This window comes from Hippoglossus stenolepis, chromosome 8 (assembly GCF_022539355.2).
Source record: "Hippoglossus stenolepis isolate QCI-W04-F060 chromosome 8, HSTE1.2, whole genome shotgun sequence".
In the NCBI taxonomy this organism is placed as follows: domain Eukaryota; kingdom Metazoa; phylum Chordata; class Actinopteri; order Pleuronectiformes; family Pleuronectidae; genus Hippoglossus; species Hippoglossus stenolepis.
The window spans coordinates 22,880,519-22,900,915 of record NC_061490.1 but is presented as its reverse complement, the minus strand read 5'-3'; the positions used below and the strand labels follow the sequence as shown (position 1 = coordinate 22,900,915).

Here is a 20,397-nt window from a genome sequence, read left to right as displayed (position 1 = left end):
TATTCCATGCACACTGGACTGCTGACCCAGGATTGACGAGTGCACGGTAGATAAAGCGGTTGGTAAACTGCATGTGACCTCCAGCCGTCCAGCACGGGGATAAAACAATAAGCAAGAAATTATGTTTTCAGAAACGTACATTTTCATTTCATGCCATTCACTACGCTCGGAACTCCACAGGGATCGGAACAGAGCAGGGGGAGACACACGTCGTTTCGTTTTGCCTTCCAAGCACATGTTATATGACATGATAGGGAAAAAGTCTGACTTGAATACAGTTTGTGCGACAGAGGTCACGTCGTCCTGAGGAGTGACTGAGCGTCTCCACACGTTGTTGTGTCACAAACTCTTCTTCACGTGTGCAAATTAAAAACTCTAGATTTTAAGGGTGAGCACAGACAAACTCCTTCTTCAGAGGACGAATGGGACAACTGTCTTTTTTAGCCTTTATCATTCTGCACAGTGAAGGTATCAAGGAAGCAGCACGACATTTAAATCCTTATAATAAAGACTCAATTTTAAAAAACATTCCTCCACAGAATAAAAAAGCTGAAGAAGACAAGACATCTCACATTTTAAACTTTTTTTTTTTTTAAAGCTACATATTAAATTCAGTTTATTTTTTTTAGTTGTGCCTTTACGCAAAAGATGCAGATGGATTTATGTTTTCAATGGGACGCTGGTGAAATCCACTTTAACGTGCTTGTATCACAACAACCGCTCCTGTCAGTCAACCCCATCCCAATCGACCCCGCCGTCCAATCACAGGCCTCCTTGCTTTTTACTAGACTTTTAGGGCCAATCGGGAGCGGCCCTTCATCCCTCACCTCTCCAGCCAAGGGGAGGGGGTATGACCTAATTTGGCAGTCCTGACCTTATATGGAGCACCGCCGGGGGGGGTGAGCAGCCGTATGAGGCAGCCTGTTAGTGACACTTTCCCCCAAACTGCAGCGTTGACTCTCGGTGAAGGGACGTACAGTCGACGCGGGGGAAGCGCCACACTCGAGACGCAGAGATCCGTCTGGTTCCAGCCCTGTTCCTTCCACGGAAGATCATCCGGAGCGGCTCCGAGGATGTTTGCGCGCTGTGTTGGGTAAATAAATATCAGGACGCACAGCACAGCACACCCACGTTGCGTATCCCAGCCACCCCACCACCCCCCCACCCCAAAAAAACAACCTCTCCGCGGCGCGCAGGGAACAAGAAGAACCGGGATTGTGCCACTTCTCCGGGGGCTTGTGCGCTGCTGCCTGCTGGGGTTCCAAAACACACGGGGGGGGTTTAGCCGAATGACACGCAACGTGGTCCGCGTTCAATCCAGCGTGTCATTCACAAGGCAGAGTTCATCTTGACGTGAAGGCGAATGCAGAGTTGAGATTGGACCGGAGCGACGGACGGAGGTTGGATCAGTCCCGCTCGCCCCGCTTCAGCCCCGACGCAGAACTCGCAACGCGGTTTGTGTTCGCGACTCGTTCACTTTGCCGGACTTTTTTTTCTCCAAGAGGTGACTCTCTGACGAGCAACGTGTTTATGGATCGCTGCGCCGCGACGAGCACCGGGACTTTCAGGCTACGCGCGCACGCACCGATCACGCGGATGCCTTCCTGTAAACTTTGATAGATGTTTGCATTAATAACTCACTGATAACGAAAACTGCGATTTAAACAAACGAGCTCAGATAAACTCAGACTGACCCCTGGAGGAAGTGGGAAGCGCCTTTTTTCGTCCTTCCTCTTTTTTCTTTTTCCTCCCCAAGACGTCAGGACGGATCCCTATCACCCAGTCTGACTCAGCTTTCTGTGATTTAAACAAAGACCAAAAAGTGTTGGGAGGATAGCATGGCAATGGTAGTAAACCAGTGGCCAGAGAACATTTCCGCAGATCCGGGGTCGCAGCTCCAGATTTGCGGCCAGGAGCCCGGCGGGGCACCGGGGACCCCCAACGGTTCCACCCCGGGGAACGACGCACTTTCCGGGGACAAGATCTCCAACGTGGACTGCATGGTGTGCGGGGACAAGTCCAGTGGGAAGCATTACGGCCAGTTCACCTGCGAGGGATGCAAAAGCTTCTTCAAGCGCTCGGTGAGGCGGAACCTCACGTACACCTGCCGGGGGAACCGAGACTGTCCCATCGACCAGCACCACCGGAACCAGTGTCAGTACTGCCGGCTGAAGAAGTGCCTGAAAGTGGGCATGCGGAGAGAAGGTAAGGCCACTGCTCTGCTCTGTGGGTGTGTGGGGGGCATGTCAGCGCGAGGCTGTGGCACGAGGGGCATTTGTTTACAAACGCATTTCTGTGCGTAAAGTTGTTGTTGCCTGTAGAAGGTTAATCTTAACGGGCTGTAAAGTCTGCGAGTAAAACATTTTACTGTTTTTGAAACAGCTGAGGCTCTTGTTTCCAAAGCAGCGTCACTTGTTTTATTGCTTTTCTATAATAAGAATGGCCTGTTTTTTTTTGCAACAACTTTTTAAAAAAGCAGATTATTTCCTTTTGTAGGGGGAGAAAGAAATAAATTCAAGAAAAATTCTGGACACATGTAGATTTGGATCGGGAAGTGTCGCCTCACCAAGTTCCACTTAACGTGAGGAAATGTTACTTATTTAAATAAACGTGTCACTTTTAGCAGCTAATTTTTTTGTAATTTGTCACCTCGCATGCAAAACCTCAAAAAGTGCCACTGGGAGATTTTGCGCGTAAAACACGCACCATGCGAGCTGCACGCCTGCAGATCCAAAGGCTGTGTGCGCCTCACACACTTTGTTCCACAGCCGCTGGTATTATGAGTCAACAATCCGCCGCCACCTGCGCTTATTTCACATTCATTTACCGAGTCCGAGACCATTCAGCCCCGATGCGCCCCGCTCCGTCAAATCCCCCCTTTGTCCCCCTGTTCTAATTATGCTGTTTGCTCACCGACACCCAGAGCCGCCATAAGAAGATGCCGCTGCATTTGTTGTGTTGTGTTGGATTAGCAACGGGTCAGTTGCTGCCAAAGAGGAGCAGTGGCACCGTGCTGGTGAAGAGGAGCGCTTCCCCCGTATTAATTATCACGCTGCAGCGACACCCAATTAAAGGGAGAGATGCGATGGTGCATATTTTATAATGTTACGCAAATGGAGCTAAAAGTCGGGATACTTTTATGTGTGTTCGTGTCTCCTGGTTTAGAGGCAGCGAGAGTCTGGTTTTCTGCAAATTTCCTCGTTGGGAGATTATTCAAAAAGTCAAGAATAATTGGCTTTAAATGCAACAACACACACACACACACACACACACACACACACACACACACACTTTAATGGAACAGGTGAACCAGTTATGCTCAAAACTCTTTAATGAACATATCACACTTGGCCTCTTTATTTTCCCCTCTCGGGGGACTGAATGGTCAGCTGCAGCCTTGTGCTCCCGTGAGCTGTGTTGCTCAAGGACACTTCGGCAGGACGTTGAAGGACAGTGTCTCCACAAGGACCCCGCCGCCACTCGCTCTCTGCCTGAGCCAAAATGTAAATGTGGAGACGGTGGAAATACCCGCACTGCTCCACTGAGAGGATGGGATGATGCCTCAAGGGTTCCCGCCAGTGCACTATACGGTGTGTGTGTGTGTGTGTGTGTGTGTGTGTGTGTGTGTGTGTGTGTGTGTGTGTGTGTGTGTGTGTGTGTGTGTGTGTGTGTGTGTGTGTGCAGGCTCGCCTCACGCAAAACGCACTGCCTGACTGAATGAATCTTTAATGGCCTGACGTGAGCAACGTCTTTACTGCACAAAATATCCATCGTCATCCTGGAAACGGAGATGATGTGAGAGATAAAAATCTAGTTTCATTCCAGTTATTTCCTCTTATTTGTAGATGAATAAACTTTCAGTGAAAATCCTAAAAAGTAAATATGAGTTTGATATAAATAATTTCAGCTTCAGAGATGCATCATTGAACTTTTTGTGCAGTGTGACCTTAAAACCCTGCAGGAGGCACATTGAGACCTGAGCCTGTTCTTACACTTCAGTTATTCCCACTGATAATGATGTGCATATAGGCACAGAGCATTTTCAGCAAGATTTAAATTCACTCAAAATGCTGTTAGACATGTTATTCATTCATAGTCACTTGACTTATTGCTGTTGATTTTCTGCAATTGCTGTATTTGTATGAAAAACACTTGTGAGTGAGCTGAGCTCATCTGGGGCATTTGAGGTCAGTGGGATTAAACGGTGTCCTTAAATCCTCTTTGTCGCCTGACTTCTGTTCCTCACCCATCATTTGTCTACTTAGGACAAATTTTGCAAAGACGCGTTGCACGGCCCCTTAATTCTTGCAGCAAAATAAAATAACACCAAAGATTTAAAATTAATAATTAACTGACACAGTGATAAATGAGGCTGAGGAAAGAAATGCATTTGCTCTTTTAAAGTCACAGGTGATCATTTGTCTTCCAGGTATTTAAAAATACCTTTAGGATGTAGAAAGTACAAAACGTTCAGAAATACGTCCTGTCATAACTAAGTAATTGTCTAACCCCTGCAGTAAATTTAAAAAACGCTGTATCCTTGTTTTTAACGGTTTAATTTGCCAACTGAAAAGTGTCAGGACAGTTAAAGCAAACAGCCTCGATCGTGCACTAATGCACTAATGTTTCCATTATATTATTCAACAGGTTCACGTGAGACTGTCAAGGGGACTCTCTGTTTGTTTTCAGCTATGATCAGATGGGAAATTAGCATTTGTTTGATATTTTCCATTTCCAACAATATCCAGAAGTCGGTGGGAAGCAGCGGATGTGGATGATTCACGCCGGCAAATACAGGTTGTTGAGCCGGAGAAGTTTGACTCGTGCAGCCTTTCTTTTACTTAACTCTGACCGGTCATAACATTTAGGTCACAGTGTACTTCACATCTCGACAAAGTGAGCGCCAAGACTGAGGGGAAAGTGCTGGTTTCCTGAAACACCTCATGTTATTGCAGCCCTTGCAGGAGTCGGCTGTGTTCACTAAAGATCCTGCAGTTTTCAGGCAGTGGAGCTTTAATACTTTAGTAGAGTTTAATATCACTAATACTGCTGCGTGACATTTCTGTTTAGACCACATTAATATTTAGCTGCTGAGACATGATCAAAGTTTCATGAGAGGACTGCCTCAGATTTAGGAGCCCTTCGCTTTCAACTGTGTTTTTTTTCTTCTTCTTTTCCCCTTCTCCCCAAAGGCGACACTTGACCTCTTTCTGTAGACTGCTGTGGAGAACATAATATCATTTGTTGGAGACTTTTATTCCTGCACTGCCCTCAGTGGGAATCAAACCCACTAAAACCTTTAGCAGCGTTAGTGTCATTGTCTCACCGTGCAGCTACACAGAACCTCCGCTTGTCACTGCAGTTTGCGCGCTGAGCAGGAAGCAGAGAGGCACAGAGAATCAGCCTGACAGCTCTTTTGAACACGAGTGAATGTTTTTAGTTTTGAAACGCTTGCACGAGGATGAGCGACTGGCCTCGGCGCGAGGGACCCAAATACACGTGTGGCAGTGTTTTTACTGTGCGGGTGCACGGTGATAATGTCATCGTGTCAGTCGTGTGTGTATCTTGGAATCACAACGCCCGGGCAGCTGTTTGCACACAGACACACACACACACACATACACAAGCTTAGCAGAGTGTAGTGGTAGTAAATAGTCCCAACATCCTTTTGTAGCACAGGAATCTGTCATATACCCACATTCAACACACACACACACACACACACACACACACACACACACACACACACACACACACACACACACAGTGACCCGCATTGCACTGGAACAAAATACCAACAGCGGCGGAAAATATAGGTCAACCAAAACTAAAACATTAATAACAGATGGGCTCAAGTCAAAGTCCAAATGTGTGAAGCATCCAGGGCCTCTCCAGTGAGTAAATACCCCCACACCGGAGCACTAAAGCCTAACGGACAGAGTGTATTGACTAATCCATACTCCCACAGTGTTTCTCGTGACAGCAGGCAATTTAACAGCAAAAACACAGCAGTCCCTTCTCCTCCGGCTCCCAAAACCTTCACTCATCCCTGTAATTCGGCCATTGACACATCAAATACTAAAACAATCACCACGCTGACATCACCAGAGGGAAATGGCTCCCAGTGACGTATCGCTCAGTCCCCCGCAGCCTCGGTTTAAAGTGTTACAGCGACTTCAAGGCTAACTTTAATATCACAGGAAGACATGTGGGCTGGGTTTTAACGCCACATCAAGGTGAGGAGGTCGTCACATGACACGCCACCGAGCTCCTCACTGCGTTTTTCTCCAGTTTCACTAATGTGACAAAGGTAAACGTAATGTGACCTTCTCGCTCAATCACTCCATCACACACACACACAGACTCTGGGCTGTTTGTGCCTGCGACATAAGTAGCTCAACCTGTTTTTGTCTTTCACTCGGGTCACTTGTAGAAACATGCGGTCAACTAAGAGGCGCAGGACGTGTCGGTCGCTGTCAGGAACGTTTAACCCCAGCGAGGCTTCTCCTTCCGTCCGCCGCACACTCGCTCTCTAATGGAGCACTGAGGGGAATCTGTGCACATCTATATTTTAGGGATTTGGCTGATGATCTTATCCGTGCTCGCTGGGTGGGAGTGTAGGAGGAGTGTACAAAAAGAAGAAGATGGAACCAAAATGCACGATTGCAACAAACCTATTTGAATTAAAAACTACATGGTGGTTAATCACGTCTTTTACTTCTATAGACGTTACTTTCTGACCACAGTTATATTATTTAAAAGTCAGTTTATGCTCTCTCTCTCTCGACCTGCAAACACAATAGTTTTGAATTTATTTGTTAATGTTTTCCTCCACAAAACAAAAAGTCTGCCACCATCCCAATTAAATAGATATGGGAATGTTTAGCAATGCTACAATAATCAGATAAAACCCACAACAATTCAGCATGACATGGCATGGAAACATATTGTTATTGTTAGTGTTTTTGGGGAACTGGTCCTTTTTTAAATCCCTTGTTTAGCATCATAATCTCTCAAAAACTCAAATAATTCAAGTCAGAGTTCGTGGCTTTAGTCTAAGATGAGGAAAGAAAATACAAATTCACGAAAGCCCGAAGCTGATTGAATAACACGTGTGCAAACAGCTGGAAGCACAAGTATTTTCTCCACAGTCGCAGGCATGAACTTCTCCCTGCTCTGACCCTGTGTGGTAAATAAAGAGCAGGGGGAAGGGGGATGGGGGGGGTGAGTGAAACTAAGGATATAGCCTGAATCAGAGTCGCAGAGTACTGGGGTGAATTTGGTTTACTAATTAATTCAGGAACTGTCTCATCAAAGTACGACAGAGCGAGAGAGACTGAGGCAGCCGCACAGCCGAAGCTTCCCTCTCTCGTCACGCGAGGCTCCTCTGCCCTCCATGTGTCTGTCTCTCTCCGTCTGCGTCACCCTTTCTCCGGCGCTGCCTCCGCTTTTCCCCGAGCTCTCGTTGCGTGTGTGTGTGTGTGTGTGTGTGTGTGTGTGTGTGTGTGTGTGTGTGTGTGTGTGTGTGTGTGTGTGTGTGTGTGTGTGTGTGTGTGTGTGTGTGTGTGTGCGTGTGTGCGTCTCACGTTGACCAAATACCTCCACTCGCTCACGGTCCACAGAGTTGGTCCTCGTCCAGTGTACAGGTGGTTTTATTCTCCATCATTTCCCAACAGACTGGGAGGAAGAGGAATAATACTTTCGCTCACTGGTTCTTTGTTTTGTTTTCTCCTCAGTACAGTTGGAATTTAAATATTTAGCAGTAACCTTCATGGGTTTAACGCTATGATTTCAACGTTTTCTACTCAAACACACACACCTCACTTTTATATTCGCAACTAATACGAAAACGTTTTGGGCCACTTGGGGGCAGCAGAAATGAGGTGTTAGTAACCCTAGCATATTAACACCTAATAAATAATATGACAAACATGTTACAAAATTCTATAAAAAGTTAAATGTGCTAAAATATTGCGTACCATCGTGCTTTCAAATTTGTATCTGTGTTGTAGTTCTTTTAGCAACAATACACATATCGTCACGCTGAGACTCTTATTTCGTCATATCTGTCATATAACAGTCAAATTTAACTTTTTGAAAACGGTGTTCACAAACATTTGCCCATTTTTTACATCCAGTGGTACAACATTTACTTTTGTTTGGGTCCACCTGATCACTATATGTCCGATAATCACCCTCCTTAAACTTTTCACTGATTAAAGCTCCACAAAGTGTGTTTTTATAGAATTTAAAGAAAAACCAAAACACTGAGCTGAAGGACGCTAAAGTGCTCAGTCGAGCTCGGGGTATTTGTCACATGAGCGCCCCCTGTCATGTGCAAGTTGAACTATTTTAAATGTAGAAATATGGTTTATAGCAGGACAAAGTGTAAACAGAAGAATAACTTATCATGAGAGCCGGCTCTTGCACAACAACAATAGAACATCGAGTCAACCCGGCTGTTTGGAACCACAGTTACACAGGATCTTTACATCTTATATGTAAATAACATCTTTGGCTTTCATGGCAATTTCCCTACTTTTCTGTGAAAGCAAATAGCGTCATATGTGCTGTTCAGAAAAAGAGGAATGTCAGATGTTGTGGACTGCGACGGAACATATTTTACAAAGAGTCCAAAGACCACAGCTGGGTCAACAAAAACACTCGCAAATCTGAGAACGAGCACAGCAACAGGTCTGAAGCTTCTTTACCAGGTATTCAAACTCTCCTCGGTTACATCGCCGCTTTATCTCCAACTCTCTCCTGGTTTACACATTAGCTCCTCTCTGCTTCTATCTGACTCTGACCTGAGGGGTCAAGGGTCAGGGCCAAAATAAAAACCACGGGGGCCACGGAGACATGAGCGCAGCGTAGATGACTGAGGTGGATCTCAGTCATCTACAGAATATACAGAGACGCACACATAGGAAATGATATGTACTACATTTGTGTTTTGATATTTTGTTGATTGTAACAGGGTTTTCGACACACACACACACACACACACACACACACACACACACACACACATATACGAATAGAAATGTATTTGTTTTAGCTTTTTCATATTTGGTAGACTGCAGATTTCTAATGTTGTTAATCCCTCTCATTCATTCACACACACACACACACACACACACACACACACTCAACTGAGCTGACACAGAAACACATGCAAAGGTTCACGTTGGGTCATGGGTTTATTTTTCGCTCTCTCTCTAGCGGGAGCGTCAGAAATTGAAAAGCTACTTATTAAACGCAACTATGGGTCTGAGCCAAATGTATAATGCATGCGTGTTGTCCCGGCACCGTGACCTTTCAGTCCAAATGTTTATAGGCCTTAATTGTATTTAGCTGCTGTAATTCCACTAACAGTCTGACCCAGAGGCTAATCCAGGGCAGCCAGGCAGCGAACCGTGCACTTTGCCAGCTGCCATTTGCTGAAGTGGCATTTTGAAAGTCGCAGCTGAAATGTCCCTCGGTGCCTCTGTTTGCGTGCACTTTCCTCCTCTGCCTCATTGTCGTGCCCTCATTCTGTGCCCTACCTACACGGCAGGGGAGGAGACAGCACTTGGGGATATTGTAGGCAAGTAAAAGCAGCAGTATGAGTTAAACAGTACAGCACACAGTACGAAAAATAGATTTTAATACAATAACACAAGTAATTGTTAGTTTGTACGTCCGTCCCTGCTCCTCAGGATGTTTTTTATTGGGGATTTTGGGGGGATTTCCATTTGGATTCAGAATCATTTTCTTGGTCAGCATTAAATAACTGTATATTTAAAAGTTGTCTGGCTGTTTTGCCATCTTAATGTCCAATGATGGGCTCAGTCAATTACTTTAAGCTATAATCCACGATGGACCAATTAAGAAGCACGAAACAGAAGATGGCAGACGCCCAAATCTGACTGTATACTCCCCCTTTCATTCTCTATCTCTCCATCTCTGACCTTGGTTTCCTTTTTTTATCCCCGGGCATCTGCTTCTCTCTAATGTCATTTCTGTCTCTTTCACTCTCCCTTGCTGCCGTCCTCCTTGTCAAACTACTTCTTCTCTCCGTCTTTACACTTGTCCCTTTTTGTCTCCGTCGCTTTGGACCTTTCCATAAGCAACGCTCTGTCTCCCTTTTCCTCTCTCTCTCTCTCTCTCTGTTTCTCGCTTCCTTTTTGTCGTCCAGCTGCTGGCGAGGAAAACAACAAGAGAGCAATGTGTCTCATTCCGACGTAGTCAAGTGCTCTGCCGCTCAGCCACGAGTGACCCCCACAATGAGGCTTTTGAAAAGTCAAGAGGATCAAGTAGATTCGCCACCATCTGCGGGATTAACCATTAATCAATATAAAAGCAGATTAATAGCTGTGAATTTGCAAATCAGCGACATGAGAGGCAGCAGCGTCCCAACAGGTGGTGGAATTCGTGGCATGTCGCTGAATATTTGTTGAATTTGACAAAGTCTCCACGGAGATCTGGTCCATTGCGTTTTACAGCTCGTTCAACGCAGGACAGCCAGCGGACATCGCTCTGTGGTCGGGCGGAGACGACCAGAAGTAGTGGAAACCAGGTTGTTCACCCCTGGAGAAGATGTTTTCAGATGAAACACGTTAACGAGCAGTGACAGGGTGACAGTTTTAGGTCAGGGGGATTCTCCGCTCTGGATTCGGACAGTCAAGGAAGAATGTTTCGTATTTTAGATTCACCAAGGAGGGACTCCCTCCAACAAAATGTCCACAGGGGAGATGTTGGTTTGTCTTTTGTACCAACAACCCACATTGGTTTATTTAGACCATGAACATGATCTCTCCCTAACCTTTTACCCACTATTATTACTGCACCTCTAATTAAATACTTATTTTTAGACGAACCTTGATCTTTTCTCTAATCAAAGCATTTCCGAGCTGAAACCTGACCATGCCGTTAACAGCAGTGTTTTCACGACTGTGACTCGTAAAGAATTTGTAAGGAACGACAACGTTCATGCTGATGACAGCATCAGAAAAAAGATTAATTTAGAGGCAGGGCTGGATCCAGGGGCGGGGCCAGGGCCAGCTGAAATCTGATTTGCCCCTGAAGTGCCCCAGTCTAGTTACTTAATATTAAAGCTTCAGAGCCAACAGTTGGACATGTAATTGACCCCTTGGTGTCAACTGTGGCCCCTGAATTAGAAGAATCCTCGCCACCGCCTGGAGAACTTGCTGAGTCCTTCACAAACCTGCATTACACTAACGTCTCTGACTTTCACCAGGGCCAACAGTCTTCTCAAAGCACCTCGACGTGCCTGAAGGGGAACACGACTTTCTCCGTGGTTGCACATAGCTGCGTTTTTAGTTTCCCCTTGTTTTGTGAAATCCTGCAAAGACAGACACGTGTGGCTAATCTGACAATCGGCCCTTTGCAGCGCAAGACGAGCGCCGAGCGAGTAACAAGGAATGTCCCCGTTGTGCAATGCTGTGTTTGTGACAGGCAACACCTCTTCACAGCTCAGCCCCAGCGAGACGGCTCTGTTTGCCCAAGGAGACCACATTCTTTTTTTTCCGGGACACACGGGTTAACACAAGTTGACAAAGAAAAAACTAATAGTTTGAGGTCAACACCTTTTGTGCAGAAGTATTGTTTTTTCGCCGCGCGGGTCAGGCTAAAATTACAGGCATTTTTATAACGCTCCTGAGTGATTTGACCTCTCGCTTTTCACGACGTGCCACAGTGCGTTCAATTGACACAGCTGCTGTGGGGAGGTGACAGGTGATGCAGAGTTAAAAGCATTTTCCAAACCCCTCCTTTTTCCGCCCACCCCCCTCGCTCCACCTCCTGCCTCCACCTGTCTCCTCATGTAAACCCCCGCTCTCTCTCTCCCGAGCCTCATCTCAGGCTATATTCAAACACATTGAACTCTTCTCCCTCTTCCTGCTCCCTACTCCCTCAACTTATCACCTCTCACTCTCTCCCCCTCCGCCTTATCTCGCCATTTCACCCTTTTACCTCATTTCTTTCCCTCTCCATGTCTCTCGCTCCACTGCCTCCCACCAGCACTGTGTAACAGTAGATGGAGTTATTAGTCAGACAGTGGGGATGACTGAACAGGTGTTTTCCAAATGGGCCTTTGAGCACTCGCCGCATCATCATCACTCCACACGAGGAGGGGGCTGGTGTGTGTGTGTGTGTGTGTGTGTGTGTGTGTGTGTGTGTGTGTGTGTGTGTGTGTGTGTGTGTGTGTGTGTGTGTGTGTGTGTGTGTGTGTGTGTGTGTGTGTGTGTGTGTGTGTGTGTGTGTGTGTGTGTGTGTGTGTGTGTGTGTGAGTGTGAGAACACGAGCTTTGGCCTCTGCGTGCTCCTTTCTGCCTCAGGCGGAGCCATTTGCCATTAGAGGGCGGGGGGGCAGTCGATGTTACTGTATGCATGTATGTGTGGCGTGTGTGTGTATGTGCGGGTGCAAAACATATGTAGGTGTGAAGAAGTGTTATATCTTCACCAGCTGCTGCTCGTCATTACTCATTGATGCACAACAGCAGTGCAGAGCGGCTTCGGTTCGGCCACTTTCCACTGAACAGACGAGCGCTGACATATTTAGGAGTCGGAGAAAATGTTGCCGTTTCTTTACTCTTTACCCTGTTCTGCACCCCCCCCCACCCCTGCCCCCGCCCCCAACCCTGCCCCGGCCCCCAACCCGTCACATTTGACACACCCAATTTACTTCTTTCTTCCTTTCTCTTCTGCCTCGGCCTCCTCTCCCCCCTCGGTTCCCACCACCTCAATTTCCATGCGGGCTGTGCAGAAGCCATTTGGATGTAATCCAGGTGTAGGTGTATCAAACACTGTTGTAGCCGGCCTCCTGAATAATAAAGGTGTAATAAAAACCTGATGATAGGTATTTACTGTTGAAAGGTGTCGACTGGACTAAAAATGAAGTCATCTGTACAGGAAGGGAAAGGGTCACATGATGTTGAATTAAAGTCCAGATGTCCACGTCTGAATTCTCATGTTCTATTTGTCGTCTTTTTTTCAGCAGTACAACGAGGACGCACATCGAACTCCCAGACCAGCCCTGGACAGTACCTGACCAACGGCACCGACCCGTACAACGGCCAACCCTACCTCTCCGGTTTCATTTCTCTGCTGCTGCGCGCCGAGCCCTACCCCACGTCCCGCTACGGGGCCCAGTGCATGCAGGGAAACAACCTGATGGGCATCGAGAACATCTGTGAGCTGGCGGCCAGGCTGCTGTTCAGTGCCGTAGAGTGGGCCAAGAACATCCCCTTCTTCCCGGACCTGCAGCTCATGGACCAGGTGAGTTGGTCTTTTAGACCGGAGTTTAATCTAAAGGTCTCATATTTGACCCTTTTCTGGGGTTTTATTTAAACACCTTGATAAATATTGACATCTCTCTCCTGCTTCCCTCTGGAGCTCTATAAGCACTGGACTTATTTGTCTGACTTATAGGTTATGTGGTCTGAGTCCTGCGGCAGGTCTTTACTCGCCGCGGCGGAATTCCTACAGGTCACTTCAACTGTTTCAGAAAGAAACCTGCCACCAGCATCACCACAGGCCAAACAAACAAACAGCCCATTCCAAACAGACAGGTTTAGAACTGCCTCTGCACCAGTGTTGAGAAACAGAGTTGCTTGCTTGTTTGCTCGGAGTCAGATGAGAAGAGTGAGACCAGTGTCTTGTATATATGAAGCTGACAGCAGCTGTTTAGCATAACTTATCATAAAGACTGGAAACAAGAGAAAAACCTTTTCCAAAATAAAATGAACTATCAAAAAGCTGAAAATGCCAAATTTGAATAATTTTAATTTCCTTTTTTGTTGATCGTCACAGAAAAATAAATCAGTTCGGTTATTATTCACTGACGGAAGAAACAGCCACTCATGACATTCAATATGGATGCAGATTTACACCGGCTGTAAAGTCTTGGCACAGTAATTGCTTGACCTATAAATATTCACATGCACCTTGGGCGGACATGGGCACCAGAAATACAGTATGTCGTGCTATAGTTGCACCGTATCATTAATATATCATTGAGGTCATGTCAACACGTTGAATATATCTGATCTTCCTGTCTCAGTACAAGTGTCGGAATTGTACCAGTGGTTCAGTGGTTTCCTAATCGGCTGCAGTTCATTATTTTCAACCTGATATAAAATGACTTACATTGACTTATCTTGTAGCTTCACTGTGTCTAGACTTAACAATATTTAGTGCCATATAAATTTATCACCATATTCCTTTTTTGGGGAATTGTGACTTTAAATTGAATAATTTAGCGTTTTCAAACCTGTAATCTGAAGTTTTACAAAAGTTTCCGTGTACCAAAGTTCTGACTGTGCAACTTATCTTAGAGAAGACAAATAATTCTCAGAAGCACTGACCTCATCGTGACCCTGTCTAGCTGTGAAATATTCAGGTGTTTAACTCCCTTTTCCAGAAAGGGTTTATCGTATGTTTACGATAAAGTAATTCATTCATGAATTCATAAATAATTACAGGACTTGCTGTATTGTATCTGTGCTTGAAAGAGGCTCCTGTTCTGAAAAAAGTTTATATAGTGATCAACAATTCTCTTCCTGCAAATAACGTCTCTGTATCGTCTGTATTCTAGGTGGCGCTGCTGCGTATGTCATGGAGCGAGCTCTTCGTCCTCAACGCCGCCCAGTGCTCCATGCCGCTCCACGTGGCCCCTCTGCTCGCAGCGGCCGGCCTGCACGCCTCGCCCATGTCCGCGGAGCGCGTGGTGGCCTTCATGGACCACATCCGCGTCTTCCAGGAGCAGGTGGAGAAGCTGAAGGCCCTGCAGGTCGACACAGCCGAATACTCCTGCCTCAAGTCCATCGTGCTCTTCACGTCCGGTGAGTTTGAATGAAGTGCATGACCAGAAGAAACGTGTCGGTCCTTTCAGTCGTATTTCTTTCACTCCCCTCGCACAAATCCAGACTCACAGAGGATTATGGGTAATTTCTGATGTCAACAAAGACATCCTCTTTCTCCTGTGAGTGTATTTACTATTGCTCAGGTAGAAAGGGGGGGGAATTAGCAGGCAGCTGAGCCGACTTCAGCTGGCACGGGAGAATTCATGTCAACACGTAGTCTCAGGGTATCAAAGCAGTAAAACAGCTTAACCAGCATTAGAGAGGCGGACAAACAGGAGGGTCACTCTGTGCATTTAAAGGCAGACTACTGCAGATACCGTCATTCTCTTTATTAGGAGGAGCTAAAAATATTTATATCTTTATAAAAGTGAAGACAGCAGCCATACTCTGCTAAAATCTCCCTCTTGTGATATGTGAATTAATCCGCCCCCTTGTCTCTGCTTTGAAAAACAAAGCACACGAGCCTGACACCCTCACCGAGTTGCACTCTGTCATCCCACTGAGCCTCAGACGAGATTAAATCAAAATATAATGGTTTTACATCTTCAGGAAACCCATGAGTCGGGCATTGTTGTGATTCTGCTCATACACAAACCCTGTTGAGGCTTATCCCAACAGTCACTGGGCTCCAGTGCCAGCCAAAATACTGTCACATCTGGGATACTTCACCGAGAGATCATGCTTTGTGACCCAGGGGGAAACGGATGGTGAAGAAGCCAACACTGAGATGTGCATTGTCCGTTGTTTTTGTCGCATGTTCCCTCTTTTCTCCCTTGCATGGCTTGTCAGATCCACTCTGTGTACATATCCAGTGTCTTTCCCTCCGTGCATGTGGCCGGCTGCAGATCCACCTCTCGCTTCTCTTCCCTGCTTCCATCAGCCGTCTCTCCTTCATGATCCCATCTATTATTGAAACCAGTCAACCACCCCTCCTCTCTAAGCTCCCCCAAGCCCCGGGACCCCCACCCCCAACCCCACCATGGGAGTTGAATTATATATGGTGGGTGAGACGGAGGAACCGCCACAGCCTCAGCCGTGACCTACATAACCCCTGTAGCCCTGAGCATCCCATGTGACTTCTCTGTATGTGAGCAGATGTACCCACATGTACACTCATCGCCAAAAAAAGCTGCACATCTTGCCAAGAGACTCCAGGAGACAATGTATTTAGTGAAACGTGCAAATATCAACAGAAATCTGAATGTGACGGAGGCGGACACACACACACAGCTAGACGGGGCCCGTTACTAAACCTGACCACGACAGACCTGGTGGGACGAGCTAACCAGCTCAGACAAACACCAATCGTCTCCCACCTCCCTCCGAGGCCCTCCCTCAGCTCCCCCCCACGAAGCCCAGTCCCATCAAGCCACATCAGTGAACCGGGCATCTCAGGCCTGCCACCCTGATCTCTCACCCCCACTGACCCGGTGTGTGCCCAAGGATCAGACAAAAGAGCACAGCGCTTGGCGTGGAAGGGCGGCCCACAGAGCTGCTGCCTTGGCACGCGAAGTGGTTTCGCTCACACAGACGGCTTCGCTAATCCCAACCAGACAGTGACCACCTTGTCACGCAGGACCCAAAATAGAGGCCCAACAGAAACAAAATGGAGAAGAAAAAAAAAAAAGAAACGGTTCAGCTGCCCCCCCCCCCCCAAGTGGAGGGAGCTGCAGCTGGAGAGGGAGCAATTATTCAGCCAGAATGATGAGAGTGGTGGCCGCTGGGGTGAGGAGGGGTTGACACGCTTGATTAAAATGTAAGGTAAATTAAATTTCCTTTTTTTTTGTTGTCGGAAAACCCAGCAGGGCAGGGTTTACACAGGGGACAGATCAAAGTGTGAGATGACAAAGGGGAAGTGCGATGAGAGATGACAGGCTCAAACCCACGGGCCAAGGCCTTTTTAGACCGAAAGAATGAGCTGCAGAAGAAACTGCCCTCCTCGAAAAACCTGTCTTCCAAACGAGGGTTCACCGAGGGGCCAGAGACAAAGAGCGGTGCACGTACAGTATGTGGCAGAGTACAGTAAAAATGTGTGTTTGTTTTGAGTTCACACATCTCTGACCTCCTTTGTTAAATCCCCTGTGCAGCCCCCCCCCACCCTCGCACACACAGGGTGTGAAAAGTATCGCGCGCAGTGTTACACACTCTCTCATTTGTGCGAGACTCTTGCCAAGGCAGGAGGTGAGGGAGGCGTGAGGAGGGTGAAGGCAGAACATGACCTCCAGCCGAGGGGAGAGGGGAGAGCTTTAGTGTGCGCTGAACACAGACCACGGGGGTGTCGTAGATCCGTATCTCTGCAGTGACGACCTCGATTTTCCGAACACCGTTTTTTTCTGACCTGAGGAAGTTGCAAGGAGAAAACCCTTCAGCTCTTTATTGCATTTTATTACTCTTCTATGTCGTAATTTCCATTCGCAGTTAGATTTAATATCAGGTCAGGATTTCACATCGCGAGGCAAAATCTTTAATATTGAGGCGATGGATAAAAATCCAATCCTCGGTCATCAGATTGATTTTAAAATGATTCTTTATCCTGATCAGAAAATATGATATTCGACTGATAACGTCCCTGCTACAAGAGACGTGGGACATCAGCTCATTCTGTATCCAGGACGCTTCACAAGGCCTCGATGTCGGGAACGTTTCACCCTCACTCCAAATGCAAAGTTGTTTATTCACAAACTCTCTTGTAAATATCAACGACACCTTTTCCCCTGAAACCACAAACTAATCCTCTTTTTCTTGCACGTATGTATCCCTGCTTCTTTATGTCTCTAAGCTATACTTGACTATTATTAATATTCAGTTTTATATGTCACCACTCATATACACGCTTTACATGTGCTGTCAACGTTACACCTGATTTCTCTGCATTTTTGATGCCTGCAGCTTTCTCTTTGTCTGATAACCTAATAAACCCTAAATATCTTCCTCTCCTCTAGATGCTATGGGTCTGTCAGATGTCGCCCATGTGGAGAGCATCCAGGAGAAGTCCCAGTGCGCCCTGGAGGAGTACGTAAGGAACCAGTACCCCAGCCAGCCCAACCGCTTTGGACGCCTCCTCCTGCGCCTGCCCTCCCTGCGCATCGTCTCCTCCCCCGTCATCGAGCAGCTGTTTTTCGTGCGCCTGGTCGGCAAGACCCCCATCGAGACTCTGCTCCGCGACATGCTGCTCTCGGGCTCCAGCTACAACTGGCCCTACATGCCCACCGTGCAGCGCGAGCGGCCCATCTCCCTCCACTATAACGAGAACGGCCCTTGAGGTGCAGAGTCCGACCGAGGAGAAGCTGCAGGAGAATATTTCAGGCTCTGATACGCGTCCATCCATCTTTACTTCTCTTCATTCTCTGCGTTCAGTTTCTCAGCTCTCCCAGAGGATTGCGCCTTCCTCGCCATTCCACTCAAAAATCCGCTCCGACGGTACAGTCCGTTACCGTCCAGGTCACACAAGCCAGCCAATCATTCACCTCGGCCGCCGCAGGAACCTGCTGGCCCGCTGCAGCCCCCTCACCCGACGGCGTAATCTCCATTTGAGATGTGGCACGAGATGGACTGGCTGGTAGAACGGGTTATTGCACAGTTCACCAGCAGGTCTGTTGGACTCGCTTCAGATGTCATGTTACAAACCCCGATGCAAACAGAGGCAGCAAAAGACAAAAAGATTTGCTCTACTGTCGGTGCTATGCCTTCATCTACAGAGGCTGAAAACGAGCATCGCAGTGCGGCGAATACCGAGCAAGGGCTTTGCCAATGGGACTCTACCACCAAGAGCACAGGGCCCCCGCTGTGTATTCACCAATTTTTGAAAAGAAAACCAGAAGCCATTAAAAAAAATAAAAAATAAAAAATAAAGAAGACAAATGCCAAAATGTCTTGGACTTTTGCAGAGGACATGTTTTATTGTGTGTTTGTATTAGCACTGTTTATATGGAGAGAGAAACTCATGATTGTGTCCATATGTACAGTTTACCGTTGATTCATAGGCATCTATAGCATATTAGGCTTCAATGGGAAAAGCTCAGGTTCAAAGGGTGGGTATGGACGGACGAACACGCCAATATCAGTACAAACAAACACAACAACACTGCAACAATTCACACTAATCAGCAGCCTGTGCCAAAGCTGGAAAAACGCATATTGTTTGGATTATTTTTGCGGTCGTGTTGGTGATGAAAATGTAATGTTTGGTTTTGTCTATAATTTGACTATATACTTGTTTTTTTGGGGGTCTCAGGGGGGCAGAGGAGTTTGTAATAAAATAAATACAAATAAAAGCTGAGGCACTTGCATTGTAATCAGAACCGACACTTACTCACTCCTGTAAAATCACAGCACTGGTAGAGTCTCGCTGCCCTTTGTGTTATCTGATCAGTCTTTATGATTTCACTCGTTCAAAATGCCCGAGTCTATAAACTCCTTTACATGATGTTATCACACAGCTCATCTTCATTCTTGTTTTCAATTTAGTCATGATTGTCAATATTGGACCTTTTTTTTTCGAATTGGGGGGAGGGGGGGGGGAATATTTTTACAAAATTAGCTGTACTTGCCTTAGAACAAACATTTTGTCACTGAGCATTTACTGTATCTTATGACTGTGCCATAATCTCTCGTTACCTGTTATAACAGGTATTATGTCCTGTCAGGAGAGGAATTGAACTCACGTGATGTGAAAATGGATAACGTGCACCTAATAATAATAATAATAATAATGTCACCGAAATGCGATGCAAGAGATTTATTTTAGCGCATCAACTTAAAAAGACGTTTCTTATTTAACATCATCAGCAGCACTTTCATTTCTTTTGGACCTCATGCAAGTTCTTTTCCACTTCCTGATGATGTTGTCATGTAGGGAAAAACCTCCTGGACTCATTTGAGCTTATCGTACCGATACCGTAGAGAAATGTATCACTAACCTCTGAAAACCTCAGTCTACGTTACAATAATATCCCAGTTGGACTTATGACTGTGACCTAGTTTAGGAATATTTGAAGATGTTTTTTCTTTTTCTTTCGTTCTTTCTTCCCGTCGATGGAAGCAAATTATTATTATTTTTTTTTGACGACCTGTATCACATTTCCAACATGGCACTGTGCTATCGATGTCAAGTCATCCGGGACCTTAGAAATCTGCCTGTCGATAAAAAGGAATTCACAGAAAGTTTCTATGAGTTGGTTCTTATCCCCCTCGACTTTTGTTTGAAAATATGGAATATCCATTAACTGAAATAAAATTCTGTTGTTCACAGGATGTTTTCTGTTTTCTCTTTCTAACACAAGGCATCAAGTAAATCCAGCAACTGTGCAGCCGTGTGACCATGAAACTATTCTTAATGTCTTTAACAGTTTATACACAACATGAAATGTTTTAGTAATTTCTATTGACCCAATGTCAACAAAGATATTCTCCCGTGTAGTTTATGATTAATTGGTTAAAATGAACTCCTGACTCTGGGAAATTCACGTGAACACTATTTCTACTCTGAAACACGAGTTACTGACGTCATCACCCATAAACCAATAAACATTTGA

At 46.2% G+C, this 20,397-nt stretch overlaps 1 protein-coding gene across 2 annotated transcripts; it reads left to right on the top strand.

The window, feature by feature from the left end:
* The first annotated feature begins 919 nt into the window (after positions 1-919).
* Positions 920-20,113, top strand: nr2f5 (nuclear receptor subfamily 2, group F, member 5). 2 transcript variants are annotated; one of them, XM_035164200.2, is made up of 4 exons: positions 920-2,205; positions 13,000-13,277; positions 14,596-14,842; positions 17,806-20,113. In XM_035164200.2, the coding sequence occupies exons 1-4, from the start codon at positions 1,839-1,841 to the stop codon at positions 18,123-18,125; spliced, it is 1,212 nt and encodes a 403-aa protein (XP_035020091.1). In that variant the 5' UTR covers positions 920-1,838; the 3' UTR covers positions 18,126-20,113. The 2 variants fall into 2 exon arrangements, with proteins under 2 accessions (XP_035020091.1, XP_035020090.1); XM_035164199.2 differs by having other exon boundaries at positions 12,997-13,277.
* The last annotated feature ends 284 nt before the right edge of the window (positions 20,114-20,397 follow it).

What these genes read in the sequence shown, in the direction of transcription:
- nr2f5 (XM_035164199.2), top strand. Translation starts at nt 1,839, where the DNA reads ATGGCAATGGTAGTAAACCAGTGGCCAGAGAACATTTCCGCAGATCCG. An exon ending in ACCTGCAGCTCATGGACCAG is followed by an intron (nt 13,278 to 14,595) that starts GTGAGTTGGTCT and finishes TCTGTATTCTAG; the next exon opens with GTGGCGCTGCTGCGTATGTC. An exon ending in CATCGTGCTCTTCACGTCCG is followed by an intron (nt 14,843 to 17,805) that starts GTGAGTTTGAAT and finishes CCTCTCCTCTAG; the next exon opens with ATGCTATGGGTCTGTCAGAT.